Source organism: Ammodytes marinus (genome assembly GCF_949987685.1).
Source record: "Ammodytes marinus genome assembly, chromosome: 5".
NCBI classification, from domain to species: Eukaryota; Metazoa; Chordata; class Actinopteri; order Uranoscopiformes; family Ammodytidae; genus Ammodytes; species Ammodytes marinus.
Window position 1 is genome coordinate 32,410,778 of NC_137234.1, and position 27,091 is coordinate 32,437,868.

The window sequence follows — 27,091 nt, forward strand, 5'->3', positions numbered from 1 at the left end:
AGACCACGGTGGGGACCCAGGACCTTCTAGGGGGGTCCGGGGGCATGCCCCCCCGGAAGAAAAAATGTAACCTTTTAAAGTAAAATGCATCAATCTGGTGCACTTTGAGAAGAAAACTAAGGCTAAATCAACTGTGTCCTATGTGAGCTATTTTCTGGAATCATTTGGAGACACAGAAATACCAAAAAGCAGAAACAAAAATATACAGGTTTAAAAAAATCCAGTCATTCAGCATTCCATTTTTTTTAAATAATCCCTTATCCTAAAGCTACTTCTCTCTTTGAATTCTTTGTTTTGTTTTTAATGGCTCAACTCAATATAGGCCCTTGATCTGCGTTGCCCCGAACAATGTTAATTAAACAAAAATGTACTGGTGAATGATAGGCCCCTTGATCTTCATAGGCCAAAAATAATGTGATTTTTTTTTCCTTTTTCTTTACTGGTTCATGATAGGCCCCTGATCTCCGTTAGCCCCCCCCCTACGAAGATTAGGGGCCTATCATGAGCCAGTCAATAATTTATTGTTTTAAATGACAATGTTCGTGGCCTTCTTAGATCAGGGGCCTATATTGACACAGTAAAAAAAAAAAAAAAAAAAAAAACATTTTTTTTTTTTTTTTTTTTTGGAGAGGCCCCCTGATCTTCGTAGGCCCTGGGGCTTCAGCCCAGGTAAGCCCGTGCATAAAGGCGGCCCTGATTGTCAGGAGCCGCCACTGCTCAGTTTCCTGTTCGTAGCTGCCGGGAGTGGCACCCGGTGGGGTCTTCTGCTGCTGTAGCCCACCTGCTTCAAAGTTGGACGTGATGTGCATTCAGAGATGCTATTCTGCATTCCTTTGTTGTAACGAGTGGTTATTTGAGTTACTGTTGCCTTTCTATCATCTCAAACCAGTCTGCCCATTCTCCAAGGCATTTTAGTCCACACAACTGCCTCTTTCACACCTCTGTAAACCCTAGAGATGGTTGTGCGTGAAAATCCCAGTGGATCAGCAGTTTCTGAAATACTCAGACCAGCCCTTCTGGCACCATCAACATTGCCATGTTTAAAGTCACTTAAAACCCCTCTCTTCCCCATTCTGTTGCTAGGTTTTAATTTAAACAAGTTGTCCTGTCCAGGTCTACATGCCTAAATGCATTGAGTTTCTGCCATGTGATTGGCTGATTAGTTATTTGTGTTCCCATTTGAACCAACCAAGCAAATTCTTGGCTTACAAGAAATATGGCTTCAAAGAAACATGTGAAGGGGACAGGGACCAGTGTGTGGATTTCCTGGTGTTCTGGTACAGTGCTGCTGCTGCTGCTGCTGCTGCCTTTGGCACTAACCACCTTTAACATACTGTGACGAGGTTGCTGGGGACTGATATTCATCTAAAATGCTTGTGTTTGATACGCCTCATAACTCAAATCCTGAACTGAAATGTTCTTTTATGTAGGCCTATGATGGCTATATTATGTGTTGTCATGGTAACTCTCCTCACAGCTACACCAGTGCTGCCTTGCCTCATCTGTCGGTAAAACCTTGTTGCCTTAACGATAATTGTGAACTGTCCCCAGACTAATCAAAATGCCTGTTACTGGCCATTAATGCAAGATAAAATTATTCCCCAGTCATATCATCACTGTGTGTTGAGCAACACACTCTTAAGACAGGCATTTCATCCACTATAGAGAATCACAACCATTGAAGTGCTTAGGTTGTTCAATATCCCGGAGACTTCATTTTGATGTTCTCTCACCCTCACTGCCTTCCGGTTCTATCTCTATCATTAAACTGAGCTCAGCTTTAGATGCGCGATTCTCCTGCCAAGGCTTTAATGAGGACCCAATACTCATCCCAGAATCCAATTATCCGAATTAGTTTTGATCTAGTCCAATTTCACACATTCATTTTATGGCCCATAAAGGCCTGGCTATGGGCTACATCTGAGATCTTTAAACCACTGGGGCATCTCAACACCTCACCCTGAACTTTCAAAGTTAGCTCCTGCTGTTTGGTAGGACAGGACCAGGAGATGTGGGGCGAAGACTGAATCTTGTGTTTACAAAATGCAACCGACAAATCCTACTAAGCATGCCTTTAAGTCTTTAGTTAAATAAACACTTTGCATAGCTTTTGAAGGGGAAACACAAAGTATGATTTTTCAGAAGTAGGCCTACTGGATTATGTCGTGTTATGCATCATCAAATAAAGGGGAACTCATTGTACCATTCAGATACATTAACAGGCCTCTTTTGTGCCTCCAGGTGATGTCACGAGTCTGGTATGGATGGCGACTGAAGACCAAACGTTTGAAAAATAAAAAAATAGGTAGAAGTGATCTTTATGCATTAGCTGCTACTAGAATAACACACTGTAATCTCCAACCTTCTCATGGAATTAAAAAACATTATCTCTGGTTTCGCTCCATTGATTGTGAATCAGACCATTATATATACACATACATCAGATGTTGAAATGATCACAAACCCCTGACCTAAGAAAGTGATGCTTAGAACTTATGCAGTTTAAACTATGTACAAGCCATAGTGAGTCTGATTGATTAAAAAAGTATAATACAGCATCTCAGAATACAGTAAATATACTACATCTACGTGTCTCTCACACAAAACACACAAGAAAACTAAACACACAGTACAATGGAAAGCTCTTTATTTCAACATAAACAAAGCCTCCAGCGCCCGAGACAGCAGCAAAAACAGTCCAGCATCTTTCCAGCTCGGCGCCACTTTGACACAAACTACTGATGAGAAAAAAAACACATTGCGTCACACAAATAAAAACATTCTCTTACAAAGAGCTGGGACTTTGTGAGAGAGAGAGAAGCGTGTCCTGCCCCCGGTCTCGCTCTCTCCTCTGCTGCTGATAGCTAAGAGGTGTGAGTCATGTGACACAGGCTAAAGCAGTTCCTTCCTTGCTCCACAGCTGTCAATCACTGTTGTTCCCTCAGCCAACAACACAGCCTGCAGTCTCTGTGGCCTGGGTTGGGAGGGAGGGGGTGTAGGGGGTGGGGCAGGATGTCGTCGGGGAAGGCAGCGCGGGATTGGTTGCTCGCCTTAAACTGCGTGAGATTTGATTGAGGGAAGGAAGGGAGGAGGTGTCATTTTTTGAGTGCCACAATCGCAACAAAAAAAAAAATCACAAATAAATACACATGGTTTAGGTTTAGGTCAAAATAGAATAGTTGAAATGGGTCCTACAGTTACAGTTCATCAAGATTATACTACTGGGCTGAACTTTGTCTGATGACAAAGGGCAACAGTTCAACTCACAGCTGTGAAAACAGGAATACTAGAAATGTTTGCCCGGTGTGTTTGTGAGTGTACCAGTGTATGACTAACATGCAGCTACGCTTCTGTAGGCTTTGTTGTGTGTGTGTGCGTGCTTGCATGTGTCTGTGCATGTGTGTTCAACCTTTAAATCTGTGTGTGTGTGTGTGTGTGTGTGCGTGCATGTGCAAATCCTGTGTGAGGTTACCTTTTCTGACAGTTAGCAAACCATGGCATGCAAACATATTTCTGTTTGTGTGTGTGTGCTTGGTGTGTGTGTGTTTAGTGTGTGCGCGTGTGTGTGTGTGTGTGCTTGATGTATGTGTGTGTGTGTGTGTGTGCATGCGCTCGTCGTGCGTGTGCATGTGTGCGCTTGGTGTGTGTGTGTTAGTTAGTGTCTATCTAAAGGCCCTGCCGTGCCGGGGGTACGGCAACATGATTGCGTCCACGCTACCTTCGCTGTCCGAGCTGCTTTCAGAGTCACTGCTGCCGGAGTAAACTGCGAGTCCCGGTAAGACGCCGACGCACACGGCCGCTGACGGCAGGTGTAGCACGCCTGGGCCGGAGCTCAGGGGGGCAGAGGGGCTCTTCACCATCAGGCCGGGGACAGTCTGCAGCTCTTTAGATTCCCCTGCTCCATCCTCCTGTTCTGAACAGTACAACATACAATCAGATACAAAAATCCCTGTGGTGGGCGCTGAGACAGCAATTCTGGAGAACGCTTGTTGTCAAAATCACTTTTAGTTAAAATCAATGAATATCTCTTCAGGAACTGCTAACTATCCGTACAGTGCGTGCTGAAAACACACACACACACACACACACACACACACACACACACACACACACACACGTTTGCTAGCTATGGTGCCCCCCCTTTGTTTACATACCTTATGTTTACAGGCCCATTAACAGAGCCTAGGATTTGCATTAATACCAGATTACTTTCAGCGTGCACAAAGTACAGGCAGATCGTGAGGAGACATTCACTGCTTTTAACAACAAGAATTCTCCAGGATCGCTGTTTCCACCTTCAAACCGGTTTGATGAGAATTTGGAATAAATTGCCTAAAACACCTTGGATGGTTTGCAAGGCAAACTTAGCAAAACAAATTAGCGGTAAGAAGAATGAACCAGCCATTGGTGCCAGAGCCAGTACAATTAGAACAAGGCAATCTTAGCTCTGCACCTTAGAAAGACGCACAATCAGTGTATGTTATCTATGTACAAGCAGAGAGCAGTAATGGCTTTGTGTTTTTCTGCTCTGACAGTTAATCATTTCACAATTCCAGAAACTGTCAAGGAGATGCACAACTTCATTACTGTCCACTTCAGACATATAGTCCTTAGACTGCAGCCCACCTGTGTGTCTGTCTCTGTGTCCTGCTGTCGCCGTGATTTCCACTTTCTGTTTCTTGCTGCCGTCTGAAGACTGGGAGGAGCTGGGGAAGAGAACAAAAGACACTTTGAAGAGGCTCTGATGAAAATGTTCATGTCAACACCAATGACCTGTGAGTGGGGTCATTCGCAGCGACAAAGCAACAGAGAACTACTACCCACCTGCAGTTCCCCTCAGCTCCAGTGTTTAAGAATATTTCAGCTCTATTGTGATTACTATTGTAAATTCAGGGTTTGCATAGCTTGCTAATCTTTATTGAACTATGAGATCATATGTAGTATCAATGTGCAACATTTTTTAAATCGGTTCATCCTAGCCTGAGAAAAGGCAGAAAGAGTGTGTTATGGTCTCACTGTCTAACCCTACATTTTACTAGTGTGACATCACAGTAGTAAAAATGTAGGGTTAGGATTAACAGGACAGCTGGGCCAAGGGAAGACTGAGGGAAGAAAAATCGTATTCATTATATTATAATAGCAATTTTATAATGATAGAACACCGGTTCCATATGGGTGAAGTATTCCTTTAAGGCTCTTAGCAGGTGATACTGGGATATGGCCAGAGGTTTCAAGAATTCCTATCTACCTGGATGCAGTCAACCTTATGTTTATCACAGTGCAACTACTGGTTTTTAAATGACTGTTGTAAGCAACTTGAAGCAAAGGTTAACATATTTCTATCTTGAGTTGGAGAAGATTAAAAAAAACAACACTTAAATTTGTCGGATGGACAAAAACACAACTTCAAATCAATGCTAATGTTGCCTGGGTGGCCAATAGGAAATGTCTTGCTAAAAAGTTTGCTAAATCAACTTTATAAGTCAATGTTTATTATGGTGCCCCAAACCCCCCCCCCCCTCCAAAAATAAAAGTGTATGTAGGTTTTAAGGATGCTTATCTGTGTGTACCTGCGTCTCTTGACAGCTCCAGCTAATAAATGGGCCTGAGACAGGTGGCTGGTCCTTTGCTCTGCCACTGGGTGTTTAGGTGTCACCTTCTTTTCGGGCTCTTTGCGGCTTTCGGTGGACGCTTTCTTCACTACAGCGCTGTGCAAGGACAGAGTTAAGGTGAATAACCCATAATGGAACGTTTCAGAGGGAGCAAAGAGTGGTGCTTAGTGGAGCAGGATGAAAAGAAAAACAAGACCCATTCAGCTGCAGTCAGTTCAACAGGTTACACTCTGTCCTCCCTTCACTGTGCCTGAAAGAAGTGACAAAAAAAGAGCCAAAAAAAGCACTTAGGCAGGGAGAGGTGACACAGATATAGAGCCTAAAAGAAGAGCAGGAGACGGACAGAGCTCAGGAGACATTGAATTTGGGTCAAGGAGCAGAGACAAAGGATTGAAGACAGAGTATACAAAAAGAGAAGGAACATACAATGTTAGACAGAAGGGACTGATGGACATGAATTAGCAGACACACGGTGGGGCTTTAGAATGATGTGAGCTAAAGATGAGCAGGCCTGATTTTTCACTGTATTTACTAAGGTCTGCACCTGTGTGTGTGTGTGTGTGTGTGTGTGTGTGTGTGTGTGTGTGTGTGTGTGTGTGTGTGTGTGTGTGAGCGAGCGAGCGATAGAGCAATTTGTGTTCACAGAAACTGCTTTAAATCGTCACCGTAGTTACCAGCCTATGATACAGTTTCCACGACAACCCATTCTCCTTTTCATCTGCAGACAAACCTGTCTGTCAGAAATATGTCTGTCCACAAAGACAAAGAGAGAGTGGCAGACAGGAACAAATGATAAGCACAGAGAGCGGCAACCGACAAGCAAAACTATGGGAAACATTTTCAAATGTGCACTGTGGACAAGAAAGACCTGCATATGGTGTAGCATTTACACTGTGATGTAAGGATCCGTACCGCATACCTCATAAATGAGGCGCTCTGTCCAAAATACATACCTCTGTCCCAATTGATTGTCAAATCAATAATATACGGACAAAACATTTCATTTAATTGAGGACAATTTCAAATATGAACTGTAAGACAAGCCTGATTAGTTCTCGCTAAAAAATAGACAAAATGATCTCCCTACCTAGCGTGCGTGTATAGATGTGTCCATAATGTATGCACGATGCATTCCCAGCGGGAGCTTGACTACGGCGGAGCTATGCCTGCTTCTGCCAACACACATAAAGCTGCTTAGCATAAATGCACCAAGAGACTCCACATTAGCGGCAAGCATGTCCTTCAACGCTTGAAAACACCACAGAGAGCATAAAATTACCTGAAAACAACTTCACTGCTGCTTGGCTGCTGAACTGGTGAGTGAGAGGCCCTATGTGATATACTGTATGTAGAGCGCTGCATGTAGCACACACACTCATCACTGTGGACACTTAGGTTGCGTTCCGAATCGCATACTCTTTCTTTTTTCTATTCTACATACTACATCCGACAATAAAAATAATCTAGTTAGGATGCAGTAGGCATACTATTGGGACATACTTTACTCTCTTATTTCATCATAACATTGCGCCTTGATCTTGCCTCTTGCTTTTATATCCGTCGCATCCCCGTTTGTTTTCATATGGAGGCTTCACGTGCGCACTGGATTGTGGGTCAGAATCGCCCAAATAGGATGCAGTTTTCAACACTAACAATCTTGGCCGCATGAAGTAGGACATCCGGGTACTTCTAACCATCCTAAATATGGCCACAAGAATCGGGACATCCTAAATCTTTTTTCTACATACTATATAGTAGAAAGTATGCGATTCGGAACGCAACCTTAGTTTAGGCAGGCAGTGTGCAGGACACCTGGCCACCAGGACATTTAACAAGAATATACACTGTGACAGCTTCAATATCCACCGCACACCGAGCTGATACTTTTACTAACATTACACATTAAACTTCCAAGCCGGCAGGAAATCCAACGATGAATGTTTTGGGTTATTTGTAGGATCCTGGAGATTAGCTGGTTGTACAGGGTCTGAACAAACCCCTAACGTTTGCCTGCTCTTGTCCGTTTCATTGTTACCAACATAATGAGTAACTTGATGTCTCTAGTTATTTGCCATTTTACAGACAGACTTGGATGAGAAAAAAAATAATAGAAACAACTAATAGTTGTTTAAATTACAAAAATGTAAAAACAAGTATTTAAAGAGAGAGACATGGCATCTAGTTAAAACATTACACAGTAGGTCAGTGCAGCCTATCTGCTCTTTCATTTATAAATAATGTCTCATATCAGCCCCAGTGGTATTAGAAAAGCTCAAACTGTGTGGTGGTCTGAAGCTCTGTCCTGAGGGGTATACTACGAAACAAACTCAACAGAACCCGGCTCTCTTTTTTTGATCTGGTTCAACATAACACAAACCCTCGCTCAGAGCTAACCGGTATCACGAAGGAAGTTATCAACCTCTTATGTTGAACGAGGGTTTCGGCTTCAGGCTCTGTGCGCGTCCCCATGAAAGGGGGCGTTTGACCCGTCATTTGACTCTGCTTCCCCACAGACTGGACTGATCTTGTGCCGCTAACTTTACACAAACGGACTGATTGCGAGCAGCTGAGTAAAACAAGTGTGTCGCCAACTTCATTCAAGAGGAAGAGTTTGTCAGTCTGAATTATTACAGCAGAAATCAGAGAGCCGAAAAAAATTCTTACTGCAAATAAGGAGAGTGGAATGCTGCCAGCATGGAAATTATTTATTTATCTTGCCGATCGTTCTCGCGGTGCGTAACGTGACATTATAAAACAATGAAACGTTGAACTCGGATTTAAACACTATACCATTTAGCCTAATATATATAGGCTACTTTGCTATATTTATAGCACTACGCCTATAGTCCCACACTTAAGAATGTAATTTAAGTCTGACACTGTCCCCAAATGAATAGCCTATGGAAAATCACTTTAGTTTTGTAAAATTGTATTCATCATAGTGAATACAATTTTGATTTAGACTATTAGCCTTTTATTTGAATCTTACAAATACCAATAGGCCTACATTAAAAAAACCTGTAGTCTGTATTTTTCGGACAAATATTAATCTACTGTGAGAAGCTTAACCTGCGAGTCTGCAGCGATGTCCGAACTGTGACAGCTGTCATCTGTCACGTCCCAACTGTAATCGCTACTGATGAAAAGAAAGAAGCCTACAGTGAAATAATGTTGCAAACTGTGATTTTATAGAACGCTTTATTAAGAGCCAGTGTGTGTAGATCGCCAGGTAAAACCATTTGAGGTGAGAGCATAGAGTAGCGCTGCATACAGTAGGTCTAGGCTATTTAACATGTTCTGCATCAATAACTATGCATGTGGCAAAAAGCCCCAGCGATGTGACAGTTCACTCTGCTGTAAGCCTTATGTCACGACTTCGTTTCGTTCATTAACTTACTGATCAATAAGTTTACTGATTTAACGAGTTTCCTCAGTGAGAATGTATCGCTCAGACAATATAGTCAGGTCCGCGGGATTTCCAAATGTGTAGTTTCCTTAAAAGGGCAGCGCTCTAAGAGCCGAATTTAAGCTCAAACTCTGAAACAAAAACTGCTCTGAGCAGGTTAGCCGTGCAGCCTCTGTTACCACGGTGATCTAGCCAGGTAGAAAGAGAGCCACCTTTCGTGATACTGAAAACTCTGGCTTTAGACTCAACAGACCTCGCTCAGCCCTTAATCTCGCTTCGTAGTATACCCCTCTGCTGTGTGTGATTCTGTTGCAAAATGTACAAACACTCTCCCTAAACAGCCATCTAAATGTCTGTCCGGCTTATGGCATGTGTTATGAAAATGTACGACTTCCATCAACCTCCATCGGAAATAAAGTATTAACTACATCAACACAGGCAAAGCCGATACCTTCCACCCTCACATGTACAGTAGCCTGTAAGTAGTGCCACAATACAAGAGCTAATATCAATAATATTGTTTGGTAAACTCAAGTGTGAAAGACTGTGGATGTTTGAGTGGGCAGTGAGTATTTGTTTTCAACACAGCGGACAGGCTGGAAGGCGTGTTTTGTAAATCAAATGAGCTCTTTGGTTGTCATGCTCTGCAGGCGGTTTGACTTTTGACTTTTTAGTTTGAATTAATATTTGTTTTGATCTAATGTGTCGGCATGTATCTGAGGGAAAAACATTGCTTCCTGTCACTCAGTTGCGATTTTTTTCTCGCAAATATAAGTTCAGCATTAACATGAACTGCTACTATGTTTTCATTTTGAACTGAATTAAAATATTGTACATGTCCTGGAAATGGAAATGAACAGTATATACAAACAGTATTCAGTTTTCCTGTGGGATAAATGAGCCCCTCCAATACTTATTTCATAAACAGAGAAATAAACAAGACAAATGAAGTGAGATTGCTGTGGCTTTGAATACGGCTCGCTTAACACAACAGACAACTGATTAACATATTTGGGAAAACATAAACAGTGTGATACTGGCTGATTACAATGTGTTCTTTAATAAATTAAAGATGCGATAAAAGGATATTCTGTATTCCAACAGTTCCTGCTTCTCCTCATCCCTTCGCTGCTTCTCCACCAGACACTGTTGCCGGGAGACCTCGTCCAGGAAGCTGGACTCATCCTCGTCCAATCCTCTCACCATGTTCCCTGTCACCATGGAAACAAACATGCTCTCAACACATGGCAGTGTGGACTGATCTTTTTTCAAAAACAAACCTTAACAGTCTATTTCAAATCCACATGACCTTCACGTAAAAAGAAAGGCATCTGTAGCCTTAACAGATTTAGAACATGTCCAATACTGACATTCTCAAATGTTATATTAAATATAGGTCCATGAAGGCTCACATTGAATGAGTACAGCTTATCTTTTATCAGATCTATAAAATAACCAATGAGGTTATGTATATGTCACTAAGTATGATTATTAATGGTAATATGACGATTGTAAAGCAAAGTAAACCTTGATTTAGTACCATTCAGAAACACAGGATTTTCCAGTCTGCCTGCCGTAAATTCATTTGTCTAAGTTCCAGAGATATCGGACCCGGTCAAAGGCATTAAAAATAATAACCATATCAGAATAGCATTGTTTTCCGCGGATGGTCTCGTTCGCCGTTAGGTCATTTGTGATAACCTGTGATAACATTTGAAAGTTCCTCGTAGAGGGTTTAAAAATGAGTTTTCCTCTAAATACCCATAGGAGTCCTGATGACAGATATAAGAAAGAGAGACAAAGACGCACTGAATTTGAACTGCTCTTCATAATCCTCTTGTTTCTTGTCTTGCACCTCCTTCAGTCGTTCAAAGAGGGAACGTGAGTCATGCTCCTCCTCTGGGGCCTCTGAGGAGTACACAAAGAAAACACACATGTAGATCATCTACATGCATGCAGCGCTGATGTACTGTGTGTGTTGGTGCGTTTTGGATCCATGTGTGTGTAGGTGGATGTGTGATCCTCTCACCCTCGGGGTCTTCGGGTTTCCTGACTTTCTCCCATTCCTCCTGTCTCTTCTTCCTCTTCTCATCGAGCTCACTTTCTGACACAAACTTCCTGCTGAGGTCCACGCCTGTTGCCCCTCCCGCTGCCATTACAACTCACCTACGCACAAAAACACACAGACACACCTTTCATTTATGAGTATCACCACAAACATTTGTTTTTAATAGACACTGACTGGACTTGTTTCCAATTGTTTTCCTCCGGGGAGCCACATTGAGAGTCTAGGTGTTTTTCCTCCATGAAGCCCAGCATGCGGATCAATTACGCTAATCAATTAATCCAATCAAGTGAATCTATATAAAGTACTATGAAGTTGCTATCAAGTAGCAATAACATGCTGCTATTTTCATCAATGCAACATTTATTTGCCTTTATGACACATTTATGGGGCCCCAAGTAAGGAATGAATGTGTCTGTTTGTATGCAATGTTCAACAGATCAAAACACGTCTGTGAAATGAACGAAAATATGTTTCATTCTGAGAATATCACACAACCAAATAATCTCCTTGGAATGATAGGACTATATGCACTTTTTGTTTTGTAGACTGAACTATAGATTTAATTCCATAGGCTAGTTTATGTTGGTGTTATGGCAGAGGCAGACTGTTAGGTTGTTGTTTGTCACTTTTTTTTAAATGTTGTAGTTTCGTCACTTGGCGTTTGACACTCTGCTGCAGCGACTTCATCGAGAACACAACAATAACGCCTAGATAACCACAGTGTGAGAAGGTTTAAATTGATTTTAAAATATCAATCCCTTTGTTGAAAAGCTGAACTCAACCTGAGGGGCGACCTGTGGGGCTTTGTCTCCCTCTTGTGGCCATCCTAAATCATTACATACAGTTACATTTGTAGCCTTTTCTTCAACGAACACAGCTCAAGAAAACCGTAATGATACAAGAACAGATATGCACAATAATGTGACAAACGAGTTAAACACGAATTTTAGATTGATACACCAGCTAGAGCCTTTTGTTTTTATCGGCCCTGCTGACCGCTGTCTGAGGCGACGATAACAGCGTTAGCCGCTATAGGCTAGCCTTATAAGCCAGGGAACGCTTTCAGAAAACTGAACAATTAACCAAAGCAACAAAAATATTTGCATTAAAACAGCCAGTACCATTGGCTTTTAAATGTGGTCGTTTAGACGGTCGAGCAGTGAAGCTGTGCACACGCAGATGCCTCCAAGTGCCCTGCAGCCCCCGGCTAGCGTTAGCTTCGGTAGCATTGAAGCGAGCTTTTGTCCCCGCTGTCAGAGAGTGAACAGCGTGTCATGTTGGGAAAAACTACACTAACAGATGCACAACAAAGCGCAGTCAGTTTTAGATTATTGCTGTTTAATTTCATGTTGAATAGTGTGTCTGTCACTGAAACTTACCAAGCTCAGCTAGTCGATATGAGTCCTGCTCCAAATCAATGACGTTTTGTGTCACTGTCAAAATATCCCGACAGGAATCTGAATGTGCGATTTCAGTTCTGACCTGCGACTATCTTCCTGTCCCAATCCAACCAAATGAACTGTTTCTAATTAATTGAGGCTGTTGCAACAATTTAACAATAACGCTTAAATTATTTTTATAAAGAAAAGCGCGTGGGCAGCGAGAGGGTAATTGGGCAACGATGTGATGGGAATAACGATTACATTATTTTGTTTATAAAATAGGCCTAAATAAGATACAAAATACGAGTCATTGTATTTGTCATGTTTAAAAAATAAAGGTGAAAATATCAGGTCGTTCTCTTAAAGAGTTTCTGAGGGAATCTCAAGATCCAGAATAAGTGCTCTCCCTTGATTGGATATAGGCCTTCGGTAGGCCTGTGGCAAAGCTAGTAGGGTCCTTTCATTTATTCTCCAATAGGCTATCTAACACAACAATATTACTTGTATTGCAGTTTGTTTTTATGCCAGAAAAAATACTGATTATTGATTGTTGCAGTTGAAACATTTGGCTATTTCACTGATGCTGTTGACACGGTGCGCGGCCTCGGCCCTTGAACCAAATTGTTCAAACCCAAGAGGAGCATCATCTAGTCTGTACCAGCAGCAGGTGTTATGCCGAGTTCTCACTACCAAGAAGCGCACGCTCTTCGCGGGAGCGCGCATAGTGAGACTTTCGGACATCTTACGTAATAGTGCTGGGTTCACACCCCAACCACTGGTAGGCCTACTTTTCGTGAGGACACTGTGAGACCTTGTGTGCGCTCTAGCAACTTTTACAAGCGACAAAAGGTGAGCTATGCTTTAAGAGATGGTTTTCAAACAGTAGCCTAGCTTTGTGTTTTGGTTTTTACAAAGAAGACTTCAGGGATTCAGACTAGTTGGTGTGGGACGTGTGTTCTCTCCAGCTTTTGTATTGAGCCATCCGGTGTTTTGTCTGAAATGGGGCCCCAGCTGGGGCTATACACACACACACGCACGCACGCACACACACACACACACACACACACACACACACACACACACACACAGGGGCGCAACTACCCACTTTCTGGGGGGTATGCAGACACTAAGCACTTAGCAGGCGCCCCCCTTCAGAATTACAGACTTCCATTTTAAGTGCAGGTGATCGGCTCAACCATGTCATGTCTGCCTGCACTGATTTTCCCAAAGGACACAGTGAAGAACAGGTTGGTCAGCAAAAATTGGGCATGTAGGTTTTTGTGGCCGCACTAGTGACAGGCATGGAAACTCATAAGCCATGAAAAAGGTGACATGTCCGAAAACAAACCCCTGTAGGGGGATCTGGGGGTTACCCCCCAGATTTTTTGTGATTTGAACATGTAAAATAAGCAATTTGGTGTACTATGGTGAAGAGAATTAAAGACAAAGAAAACTTTTATTTCAATTCAAATGAATAGTAAAATGAGCCAAACAAGTTTGTCAGCCAACCTTCTTGACTTTACCCATACAACGTGTGAAGGTATTTACTAAGAAAAACGGTTAAATGGGAAAAGCCAGCTTGTTGATAAAACTTTTTTTCAAGTGAGAGAGATAGAAAAGGCATTAGATAGAAAATTACTTTGAGCCTCAAATCTATCGCACCAAATCCCTTACAATAAACTATTAAGATTGTGGCAAACAGGATTTTCATTATCATTGCTACACAACCATTAGTCTCGCGAAGCCAGACCAAACTACAGCAAGTAGTATGGTCTGGAAGCACACCGTTTAGAGCCGTCTATTGGGGGGGAAACTGGGCTGGCCTGTTTTTATTTCTTTAAACCAATCACAATCATCTAGGGCGGGGCTAACCCCGGGAAACAGCAGCGGTGTCGATGCAAAATAGTGCCGGGGGGGAACTTATTCTGATGAAACATCTTCACGTCCAGAGGCTGTCAGAGAAATGGATGGCTAAATCTAACCCGCAACGCCACAAAAAAACTATTAAAGACAAAAGGAATATACATAGTGTGTTGCTTTCTAACCAGCATGTCAAGACACCATACACTTTAGCCCCCGAGGAGCTCACGGGATAACTTAACCGGAATTAACTAGCCACGTAGTCACGCAGTAACATTATCATCGGCGGCCCGTTGTCCTGTAAATCACCAAAGAAAGGGAACGGCGGATCTTAATCAAGCTGGTTATAAGGTCCGCAGGCTGCGCAGCGTCCCGGACCGCCGATATTATTATCCCAAAGTATCGCCACACTTTATTTCTGTCTACAGTAATGTGACTTCTCACACCCTGTGTGTGTGTGTGTGTGTGTGTGTGTGTGTGAGAGAGAGAGAGAGAGAGAGAGAGAGAGAGAGAGAGAGAGAGAGAGCGCTGCACAGAAGCACACAGGTTGACCGTGAGCGAATTGTTTCCTAGTTTGGGGGGGAGCTCAATACGGGAACGCCAGCAACAGGAAATGGAGGCAAAGCGTTGTTAGCCGATGCCAGAGCCAATAGACGCTGGCGGAAACGGTTCAGCCAGACTACACAACCATCAATCAAACACATACAGTATATCTCTCTGTCTCTCTCTGTCTCTCTCTGTTTGTCTCTCTCACACACACACACACACACACACAACTCAGTCGTGTGCTGGAACGGTGCAAAATATGATAATAGTGGGAAACAGGTGAGTGTGTTGTTTGGGCGCTGACCTGCTATACACTACCATTCAAAAACTGGGAAAACTACAATATTCAAAAACTTGAGGTGACACTTAAATCTGCAGTGACAATCCGCGTGTCGCGGCCGATAATCAGTGTGCATTAATCAATACAATCGGCCATATAAAACAAAGGTTGGCAAACTCTGTGTACGGTGTATTATTCATTCAACCACTTTGAAAAGCTTTTTTTAATCCACGCAATCTTTCTACTTATCAATCTTCAATCCTGTTCTGTTTTATGCCCCGCGAGGGCTTTCTTTACTGCCTATCCATCTGCAGGTCCCTGTCATCAGATGACAACACGATTCAAATGAAAGCTCTCGCGCTCCAGCGCGTGCTCGAGGGGGCGCGAGCACTATAGTGTGGGGAGGAGGAGGTGAAGGAGCGGGGGGCGCCTATCAGTGACGTGACTCTGTTATTGATCATATCCTTACACAAACGCTGTTAAATACAGAAAAATGCCCGACTCTAAATAATTTTCCCCCGATCGCTTTGGCGCCCCTATGCGCCGCATATACTGCATACCCACTTTTTGCGTGACACACACACACACACACACACACGCACACACACACACACAGTCTGACACATTAATATTATACCACTTTGAAGCCAATTTCAAATCTTGGGGTTTTATTGGGGCTCACTGACAATTTAAACTTAGGGCACCCAAAAGCTTAGCAGCGGCCCTGAGTGTTACCTTCTGTTGAATTTAATTCGTTTAGAGCGCAGGCTCGGTCCTTACACCAAATGAGTCAAACCCAGGAGCATCATGATTCAGTCCAGCAACAGGGGTTATGCTGAGTTCTGACTGCCAAGAAGCGCATCTTAACTATGCTGGGTTTATAAACACACACACACACACACACACACACACACACACACCCCACCCACTTGTAGTTGTGGAAACTTGGAGACACTGAGCCTGCACGGCTGCACCCTCGAAAAACAACTTTTCTAAGCGACAAAAAGGTGAGGACTATGCTTTAAGAGATGTTTTTTAAACAGTAGGCTATGTGTTTCGGTCTTACAAAGAAGACTTCAGGCATCCAGACTAAACGGTTGGTGTGGGATGTGTATATTAACTGAGCATTTGTATAGTTGAGCCACCTAGTGTTTATTCTCAAATGGGGCTCCATCTGGGGGAAGATAAGATTCCGTGTGGCGCTGTATGGAGGACAATGCATGCCATTGTAATAATTGGATGGATGTAGGCCTATGAATTGATACAATAATAAAATATTAAAATAATAAATAAAGAAATGCTGGAAAAAAATACATAAATAAATAAATAAATGAAATAATAAAATAACCCTGCTCTCTCTACCTACTGCTTGTATGACCTGACTGTGTAACACCATGTAGATTGCACTGTATATTCAGTAATGTTCCGTAAACATTTAGACATTTATGATTACAACATATACAGTATTTTCAGCATGGATGAATCTGATGATTTTTCCTATAAACATTCTAAAAATAGTGAGAAATGCCATCTCAATGAGCCAGGGCCAAAAGTGACTCATTCAAATAACTAAGTTAGACTTAGAAGTGCCTCAAATGTTTACAGTACATTAAATAATGACATGAACACTGACTATCTACAACTCATTAGATTTATAACACTCCACTGGAATGCCATGTTAGCTATCTAGCTTTGTTGCAAACTATTGATTAGAGACAGTACTCTATCTGAAAAGTCAGAATGTTTGCCCGTGTGTAATCTGTGTCTGTTTATTCTTCCTTTTCATACAGGTGAAGCAAAGTACACAACCCCAAGAGGCAGGGCTGATAAGAGCTGAGCCACACGTTTAAAGAAAGTCAACCAGCTAGCAGTTCAGTCTGGGCCACCATGTTTTTTTCAATCATCCTGCTATGCGTCTGTGTGGTCGTCCTCATCCTACAATTTACACCCCGGAGGCCCAAGAACTTTCCACCGGGACCCACTATCCTGCCGTTATTGGGAACTATTTTGAACCTGAGCCTAGAAAACCCCTTAAAGGACTTTGAGAAGGTGAGAGAAAGCATACTGACAGTAACAGTTTCAAGAGTTGCTGTGCCACTTTTAGACTATAGGAATTAAACCTATTGGTTGTAAGTGTAGAATAAACCCACTATCCTTGCACTGCATTAAATGCAAGGTAAGGGTCTATCACACCGGCCCCACTACTTGTTTGCATGTGATTGCATAACATGCTGTTGTAGTCTGTACAGAGTTGACTTCGGCTGTGTCCAACTGCTACTTGATAACTTGCTAAGGCAATGTTTGGTGCATATTTGGGAGATGTCGATACAATATAAGTGAAAGGGGTTAGTTCTGTGGTGCTCAATGCATTTAAAGAGTGTCCTGAAACATGATCTTCAGACCCAAGTATTTGAGTAGAGGCATCGCTTCCAATTATTTAATTCATTAATTTAATAATAATAATTTAATTTTTTAATCCTTCAAGCACTTAAGAACACACTGTTTGTTAGTGTATTTCAATCATTACTATATGCTTGATACATTGATTATTATTTTCAAATCTGTATTATTGACGGATGCCTCTGCTCTGGCATGTCTGTTTTTGACATGCTGCAAGCCAAATTTCCCTTTTGAGACAATGAACATTGCGCAGAAACAAAGCGGGCAAATGTTTTTTTTGTGTGTGATTTCAGTCAATTTAAAGAATAATATCTACCTCATGTTGTCTGATATATTTATGGAGTTCAAACTCTGAAACTGATCATGTTCTCTCCCAGCTGAGGAAGACTTATGGAAATGTCTACAGTTTGTACATCGGTCTCACACCAGCAGTAATCATCAATGGGGTGAAGGCCATAAAGGAGGCTATGGTGACCAAGTCCACTGATTTTGCAGGTCGACCCCAAGACCTGTTTGTCAATCAAACCACCCAGAAGAAAGGTAAGTTGGACCTGATCTGTCATAGGGCAGAGAATGCATGACCAAACTTATTTTATTAAAGTAACAAATCAGAGATCTTGTGTTTCTTTCTAAGCATACACTGAATGCAGAGATAACTGCATATCTTGATGAAAAGTATGGAGAGTGCAGTTTAGCTTTTTATTGCCATCATTATCTCACTGTTCAAGGCCATATGCTAATGCAGCTGGGAAATGGGTTAAAGTGAAACCTTGTGTATACATGAAGGACACCTTTTGCCTATGTCTTTATAAAGCGCTTCTCTTGACTGTTCATTGATAAAACAAATTGTACCCACAACGGTGTGGTGTTCTCTTTTGATATTGTGTGAAGATAAGTAATCTAGGTAATAGCATATATTAAGAACAATTTGGTATCGTGACTTGAATTTTATTATCAATTTCCCCAGTTTATCAAAAAACACAAAATACATTACAAATTAAAAACAACACACAACTCAAAAGGAGGGGAAATAAGAAAGGCAAGGGTTAACGTCCATGTATGAGCACTTTTGTACCAAGAACCATCTGAAGTAGGATGTGCTCCATGCTCCACACATGTATTACAAACAAACACCTACTTCACGTGAAACAATTTGACTGATTATTACTGTAAGGAGTTGCCCATGAGGTCAGATTTAGGTAAAGGGATAATAAAACAGGGATATTAAGAGGGACCTTAACTTTTATTTGCACTGTCTTGTACCCGGATACGATTTTCACACCTGATATTTTCAGCGCACATACAGTACGGACAGGTGATCGTGAAGAGATATTTACATATTTTGACAAAAAGCCTTGTCCAGAATCTCTGCCCTGCCTGCTCTGATTGGCGCTGTATCTAACTGCCTCTTTGAATCTCGTTGCCAGGGAGATTCAGGGGAATCTGGGGGTGTGCTTATCACAGATGTGGCAAGTGCTAAGTTAGGTTGATACTGAAGGGGCGGGGCCCTTATGACGTCATAAAATGAGAGCAATCAGAAAGGGGTTATTGAACAAAGGTTTTCAGAAAGGTGGAGGGTGTCTCTAGACACACAGGGGAGTGGATCAATATAAATGTTAAAAAACCATGACAGGGTAGAAAGTCTAAGAGCTCTGGAACAGAACACCAATATCACATTGGACAGTGATTCTTTGCTCATACTAAATGCTCTTTGTGTCACTACACCTGCTGTAGGAGTGATCCTGATGGATTATGGCACTAGTTGGAGGGAGCATCGTCGCTTTGCTCTGACGACCTTAAGGAACTTTGGTCTGGGGAAGAATTCCATGGAAGACAGGATTCATGGAGAGATCCAATACATCAGTAACACACTGGAAGAGAGCATTGGTATGTCCTCTGTTGGTCCACACAATCCTTAAGTAGACGTCAGGGCTAACTTTCATGAAGTTTGGAGGCCTGAAATGTGTTTCATTGCCACTGTTAGTATAATGTTATTTTATATTCTTGTTCAGTGCTGTGTTGTTCTTTGTTTGTTTTATGTTTTTTTACAGGCAACACCATAAGTCCCCAACATATGTTTCATAATGCGTCCTCCAACATCATCTGCCAGGTTCTGTTTGGCAAACGATACGACTATGGTGATGAGTTCATTACAAAGATTGTTAACTGCTTCACTGAGAATGCCAAGTTAGCCAATGGACCATGGGCTATGGTGAGTCATGTTTGTAAAGTAACAACTCTGAGACTGGCACTTTGTGCTTAGAGTTAAATGTAAACTGTAGCACGCTGACTTGCTAATGTTAGCATGATACAATGTTTACCTAGTACACAATCTTAATTTAGCGTTCTAGAATGAACGGCCGAATTGGATCTGCCTTTTCAACAATTGGTGTTTCTATTTGCTAATCAGAAAGTGCATCACCCTTAAATATTACTGTGGAAATTTTAAATAGGCTGACTGAAAACGGAGCTTTTGGTATGGCATGCAAGTAAGAAAAACACGCTTGAAATGCTTGTCGTCTTGACAGGGGGCTTAATTGTTGACAAGGCAACTTAGCTATTCTACAACATAACTACACCAAGCAGAGGAATCAATATAATCCGCACAAACATATGAAGCAGCTTTTGTTTTTGCTTTTGTAATTTCCAGTTCCGTTTTTCTCGATGTCATTTGTTTAACGGGTATTTTTTATATTTGTTGTTATGGTAATAAATGACAAATTAACATGTTGACCTGTTGGAGATGCTGGATGGAAATACAATTTCAATTGTGACCTGATGATGGTGCTAGGCAGAGGAAAGGTAAAGGGATAACCAAAGTGATAATAATTAAACTTCAACTAAAACTTGAAATTGGCAATTCTTGAAAGACTTCTTTCTTGGGCTTGATAAAACGTCCCCACTTGGCCACACAAACATTTAAGTGCCATTTCCTAACTAAAAGTGTTTGGAGAGTGTTACTAGAATTATTTACCCAAGTGTTTGAATAAAAGGATTTGAGTCAGGCTTCTTCAAAAGCAGGTGAAGTTTACTTGTTTCAGCATACAAGGGAATCAATCAATGCATCATAAATTATTACATTGTTAAGCATACATGGATTGAGACAAAGATTGAACAGAAATAGCAGAGGTTATATGGTCCAAAAAATTGTGTAGGTGTATACACTCGGTTTGTGTGTCCAGCCCTTGTTTTGCTGGCGAAAGCAGAAATGTTTTTAATGAGAGAGATATTCCCAGAAAATCATCTCAGCACAGGTGTTATTCTTCTGATAACAGAATATGGGAGTCATTTCTCCCTTGGGGCTGAGTGATACAATTGGACTGATTCGAGTGCAAGAAGTCCTTGAACATGTGCTGTGTGTTTCACATCTTGATGTGTGACGAGGACTTCTTAAGAAAAACATGTTTACCACAGTGTTTGTACAACAGAGTTCAATGTGAGGTGAATAGAATGATAGCATTAATATGTTATACAATCATAGAGAAATAGATTTTGTTAACAGTTACTTTGTATGTCTAACCTCTTTCTTGTTCACAGTAGAATTTGATGATTTACTTCTTTCCCTTTTTTCTTTTTACAGATGTATGACACTTTCCCAATGATTCGTGGCTTGCCCCTGCCCTTCACCAAGGCCTTTAAGAATGCTGAGGTATGTTATTTGTAATATGGAGATTTTACCTGAACTGTATGCACATCAATGGTACAATGGATTTTTTCCGTTGAAATTCAAAGATTTTGTCTCCACACTTTATCACTGGATAGAAAATTAAGATGAAATCAATACAAATAAGGATTGTTTAATTTGTTTTTTCAGATATGTGTGAGTCTTGCCAATGGTTTGCTGGATGAGCACAAGCAGACTAGAGTCCCTGGAGAACCACGAGACTTTGTCGACTGTTATCTGGACGAACTTGATAAGGTGCATGCATGTGTGTGTGGGTTGTTAAAAGAGACAGTTTACGTCTGCGGTAGTGAGCAGAAGGTTTCATGCCCTATAGAGTGTATTTGAAGGCATCAATACAGTATGGTATAACAAGTATAATAACATTCATTACTTGTTTGTCTTAACACAATCATCTTTTATTGTAGAGAAGTGCTGAGGAGGATTCTTCATTTTCAGAGAAACAACTGATTATCTTCGCTTTAGATCTTCACTTTGCTGGGACTGACACTACCTCCAATACTCTGCTTACTGGTTTCCTCTACCTTATGACCCACCCACACATACAAGGTATGCCTGCCCTGCACATTTAAATACGGGTTATTACTTTTCTGCCAGTGGCTCTATAGTTTTTTACTTAACTTACTCATTTCTAGGGTTCAACAGTTCCACCTCGTCCTTAAAGAGCACACCTATTATGCTTTTTAGTCTTTTCTGACCTATAAATGTTGTTATAATGTTTTATAGTCATTTTAAACTAAAGTGTCAAATAATGACACACATGCATTTAGACGTATTCCTTGCCTACTGTGTAGGATGGCTGTGCACAGCGCTCAAAGAGAGTTCTGTTTAGGCTCTAAACAGAACGTCTTCGCAGAGACTAAATTCAGCAATGTCAGTGTGAGAAATAAAAAGAGATTTTTGGACACTGCACCATGAAAACAGTTTGTAGTAGTCACAAAATAAAAATCTGAACCCGAAAAAATAGCATAACATGGGAAAAAGTGGAAAAAGCAAAGATTCATATGCAAAATTAAGAACTATACATTAACTGAACACCATTCACCAAGTCCTTGTGTAGCCTGTCCATTCAATTGATTATCATTTGTAAACATCTGCCTTCCATCTGCAATTAATCAAAAAGGACCCAGTGATCTGGCAGCTTTCTTTTACTCCATTAACACAGAGTTTACAATTCTCAATACTTGTGATTAAGAAAATCAAAAATCAAAGAACAAAAGTAAATGTAACTCCATACCTGTATCCCTGCATAGAGCTTTACCTTTCATCCACTACCAGTCACGTTGTTACCTGTGTCATCGTCCTGTCATTTGCTTATTGCGATTGTGGAACGCAATTTATGATCCCCTTTCTCTGTCGTGTGTCTTTCAGAGCGTTGTCAGCAGGAGATAGACAAAGTGTTGGGAGGAAAGCCTCTGGCCAGTTTTGAAGACAGGCACGACATGCCTTACATGCAGGTATGATGACCTGAATGGCTCAAGGTAGCAGATTCAATACAGCATCTGGAGAGAGAATCTATTAACTTCAGTGCCCTTGCTGCTTATATTGAAGGCCCTCTAGCATAGGCACCTCAGATTAGTCAGATCATAGTGTTTTTTTTCATAGGCATAATTTTATTGGACTGTTTTATTTTTAGTGGTGGGCCGTTATCGGCGTTAACGTGCTGCGTTAACGCAAAACTCTTATCGGCGATAAAAAAAATATCGCCGTTAATCTCTTATTCCACCTCCTGTTCGGCTCAGGGGAGATGGTTCCCTCCAGGGCCGATGGCTGTTCGCCGTCAGGGTGAACCCCCTTCCGTGTGTTCTCTGGTCGGGTAATAATAGCCGGGGGCCGTTGTTGACACTTGAGGAGCCTTTATTGCAGGAGCGAAGCTTCTCTCACACACCCGCCGCTCTCTCTCTCCATCACTTGCTCACGACACACACCACCTGGCTGCAGGATCGCTAATGTAACACTCAGCGCCAAACCCCCTTCACAAATCTGTCTATTCAATGTTTACTTATGAATGTATCCATGTACGTAACTCTGACATGTACATAACTTAATTTATTGTTAATAATATGGTCTGTTTATAAATTCGGCATATGATTAAAGCATCTAAACGCCCGTAATCATGTTAAACGTTTACTGTTTTACTGTTTACAGTTATTAATGCCACTCGCTCCCGCAGATACACAGCAGAGGGAGGTCTTATATTCAGCCATTGCTAAAGGGAGTGCTGTATTATGGAACGGCCGCTGTGGTACGAAATTCCAGTCTCAACAATGTTTCCTACACGAAATTATAACTCTAGCGTCTACAGCCCGTTGTTTTCATGTAGTGTAACTTGTGTAATGTGTTACATTATTCAGCTGTTGCCGTGATGTCGGCTAACGCTGATGCTAATGATAACTAGCTCTCCGTCGCACAATAGACTGTAGGTTGGTGTTGCAGCCAGCTGTTAGGTGAAGCGCTGTCCCACAGGTAAAAGCCATGGACCTATAAAGCCTGTCCAATATTCACTCTAGTTCAGCTTCTTGAAAAGTTTATAAGGACTTTATTATTTATGTAAAAATTATATTTAATGTTTCACTTGAAGCACAAAAGTAATGGCTTTATTTTCTGTTATAGCCTATAGCCTACCCAACAAATTAGTTTTTTCGTTTTTTTTAAGCACAAAAAACAGTGCAATGTTGTGATTTTTAGCCTTATATCTGATTAAATTGTTAGAATATTATTTGTTTGCAATAATTAGACACTCGTTCTGATGACGAAATGAAAGCCACCTGGCTTGAGAAACACGTTCTCAAAGACTTACTTTGAGTCATTATTTAGGAGCACACACATATTATGAATGAATTCAAATGAGCCATTTTAATCTAGATTAATCTAGATTAATTCCAAAATTAATCTAGATTAATCTAGATTAAAAAAATTAATCTATGCCCACCTCTATTTATTTTATTTATTTATTTTGTGGCTAAGCTTTCAGATGCATGAATAGTTTTTCTTCTGCCCCAAGTCAGATAAAGCATAAAACATGTTAAGAAAAAGCTTTAATTGTCAAGTATGTGTGGACATACAAGAGTGTAGACTCTTTCGTTGCTAGTTGTCTAGTCAGGCATACTGGATATCGACAACTAGCATAGCGCTCACGCTACGTATATAATAAATAAATGAAAACAGGCCAGCCCAGTTTCCCCCCTATACTCAAAACGATATAGCTTGGTTCCAGACCATACTACTAGCTGTAGTTTGGTCTGGCTGTGCAAGACTACTAGGTGTCTAACTCTCTCTTCCTCCAGGCTGTTCTCCATGAAGTGCAGAGAGTAGCAAACACTGTTCCCCTCAGCGTCTTCCATAGTACGACTAAAGACACAGAGCTCATGGGATATTCCATTCCAAAGGTAAGACCTACCTGGTGGCAGGAAAGAAACCTCCCAGTATTGCTTTAGGTGAATAGGGCAGTTTGAACCAATGACTTTATGGCAAATTCTAACTTATATTTTATTGCAATTTGCTTGATTTCCCTGATTGTTCGTAATGTGGCTCTCACTGATTTTACAGAGAGTTTACCATACTGTTTGTACTCGCTTAAAGCCCCTGTAAACCCAAATCCACAAAATCCCTGTAATTGTTTGTAATTTTCGGAGATAGTTGCATGATAGTAAGCATCTGAAAAGGCATATTTATCAATCTGAATTAAAGATTTTGTCATTTAAGTTTGATAAACTTTACATAAATGTGGTTTAGATGAGGCTGGATAATGCACTGGTAGCAATTTCGATTAATTTTCTCCCCAGGGCACAATGATCATCCCTAGCTTGACCTCAGTGCTGAAAGAAGAAGGACAATGGAAATTCCCTAACGAATTCAACCCGGAAAACTTCCTCAACAACCAGGGAGAGTTTTTCAAACCAGAGGCCTTCATGCCTTTTTCTGCAGGTATGAGAGCTTGAAAAAGAAAGTGTGGGCCGGAATTTTTTGAAACGCTCAGGTTTTAGTGTGTGGTTTCGCATGTTTGCGTGTGGACAAAAGGCCAGGTATATCAAGATGCTGATTAGACAGCATGATTATTGCACAGGTGTGCCTTAGGTTGGTCACAATAAAAGTGGGTATCAGGCTGGGCCGTCGTTAATCTACTGAGCCCTCTTAACGGGTATCACCATTCTCTAACCTCTTCCTATTGTTGCTAATAGGCAACTGCTTGATAGGCACAGGTTTTGTTGGAGATGACATTCACATACTGATTTTACTATGCTGTTTTACTGGCATTTAGCTATATGCCATACTGACAGTGCATATACAGAGGCATCACATATTATTACAATATCATGGAAAAGCTATTTTTTTATGGAATTTAATTCAAAAAGTGGAAGTTGATAAGCTCTAAACTATAATTTGCTAAATGAAACAAATAAGGGTCCTGAAATATATCACTTTATGTCTTATACATCTAGAATACAGTGGGCTTTTTATCTACTGAGTATTCCATTAAGTATAGTCGTTTATTCTATTTATGTTCTTCTATGTCCAAGGGACGAAGCCCTCTATTGGCCGTAGTAATTGGGATGGGAGCAAAGGAGGTCGTTAGGTAACATTTCATTGCATCAGACCTGCAGCGGCATGCACAGATAGGGCAGATTTAATCAAACTGTTATAGATGACGTTAAGGTATTTTTTTATAATTTTTTTTTAATCTCTCAGGGGCTCGTATGTGTCTCGGAGAGAGTCTGGCTCGTATGGAGCTCTTCCTCATCACAGTGACTCTGCTGAGGAAGTTTAAGTTCATCTGGCCTGAGGATGCAGGAGAGCCGGACTACACTCCTGTCTATGGGGTCACTCTGACTCCCAGACCTTATCGCATCAAGGTCCAACACAGGGAAACGCTGTAAGGCTATACCGCCCATATCGGTCGTGGACTTTTACTAAAGGCTCCTGCTCTTTCCTACGAGTAGTAGTCACAAAAAAACAGTACTTGCCGCATGCCCTAGGTTGTTGTCTGTGTGTTCTGGGTTTGCCTTTTATCTAATATTGCGTACTTTCCAATAACTAGGGGTTTTTGTCCATGAGTGCCTGAAATTCCTCTCAAATCAGAGATGACGCTGGCCTATGCGGCAGCCATTTTCAGGATCAAAACATACAGTCTTTTCTTGCGACACTGTGCCTGCTGTGGCAATGGACCTATTGACTGAGTTTCTTTTAAATGTGCTATTTAAGTTAACTTTGACTGACTTGACTTGACTTGATTTGAAAAGGCTTCAGTGTCAGTAAACTGTAAACCTTCCTAACCGACAGCGTCGCAAAAAAAAAGACTTGAAGTTTTGACCCTGAACATGGTCAGCACTTGTGACTACTATGACAGATATGGGCGGTATAGCTCTGAGACTCTGCTGTGTAACGCAAGCTGAGTCTTAGCTAAATCTCCATACACACAACAACGCAAAAAAAGAATTGAAAACACTGACGTAATCATGGCAGGCCAGTAAGTGGCGATAATGTGTCACATCAAACACCATAGAAGAACATCGTGAGCATGCACATTGATCGCCATTTGAGCGAGGGTGGCCCATGCTCAGAAGATGTTAACAACAACTTACATGTGCAAATTGAATTTATAATACCAACATTTCCCCCAAACCTCTGGTTTCCCTGTCCCAAATAATTGAGAAATAAGAGGTTTTCAAAAATCTGTGCTTGGGCTGGAATTTTTTGAAACACTCAGGTTTTAGTGTATGGTTTCGGATGTTTGCGTGTGGACAAAAGGCAAACAGACACTGTAAAACTGAAAAATATTTGCTTACGAAAATACCAGTGTACTTGTGGGCATGGTTCCCCGTGTTTCCTGTTTTATTTTGGTATGTCTGTCTTGT

The 27,091-nt window shown here is 41.3% G+C and overlaps 2 protein-coding genes across 2 annotated transcripts; one reads left to right on the forward strand and one right to left on the reverse strand.

Moving 5' to 3' along the window:
- Positions 1 to 2,630: 2,630 nt before the first annotated feature.
- psme3ip1 (proteasome activator subunit 3 interacting protein 1) lies at positions 2,631 to 12,514 on the reverse strand. Its single transcript, XM_080027484.1, has 8 exons — positions 12,466 to 12,514; positions 11,048 to 11,184; positions 10,828 to 10,926; positions 10,107 to 10,229; positions 5,571 to 5,709; positions 4,627 to 4,706; positions 3,719 to 3,913; positions 2,631 to 3,056 (listed from the first exon to the last, which is right to left on the reverse strand). The coding sequence occupies exons 2-8, from the start codon at positions 11,172 to 11,174 to the stop codon at positions 3,052 to 3,054; spliced, it is 768 nt and encodes a 255-aa protein (XP_079883610.1). The 5' UTR covers positions 11,175 to 11,184; positions 12,466 to 12,514; the 3' UTR covers positions 2,631 to 3,051.
- A 4,527-nt stretch (positions 12,515 to 17,041) lies between these two features.
- On the forward strand, positions 17,042 to 26,113 carry LOC307250622 (cytochrome P450 2J2-like; the record flags this gene model as incomplete). The annotated part of the gene is made up of 11 exons (XM_080027738.1): positions 17,042 to 17,203; positions 17,932 to 18,094; positions 19,289 to 19,441; positions 19,606 to 19,766; positions 21,135 to 21,203; positions 21,369 to 21,473; positions 21,644 to 21,785; positions 22,608 to 22,693; positions 24,524 to 24,625; positions 25,022 to 25,163; positions 25,926 to 26,113. 11 exons carry the CDS (start codon positions 17,042 to 17,044, stop codon positions 26,111 to 26,113), a joined length of 1,473 nt encoding a protein of 490 aa, XP_079883864.1.
- Positions 26,114 to 27,091: the final 978 nt, after the last annotated feature.

Coding starts and splice junctions, on each gene's coding strand:
- psme3ip1 (XM_080027484.1), bottom strand. CDS start 11,174: ATGGCAGCGGGAGGGGCAACAGGCGTGGACCTCAGCAGGAAGTTTGTG. Junction 10,230..10,827: donor TGAAGAGCAGTTCAAATTCA/GTGCGTCTTTGT, acceptor CCATGGTGACAG/GGAACATGGTGAGAGGATTG. Junction 3,914..4,626: donor ACACAGAGACAGACACACAG/GTGGGCTGCAGT, acceptor TGTACTGTTCAG/AACAGGAGGATGGAGCAGGG.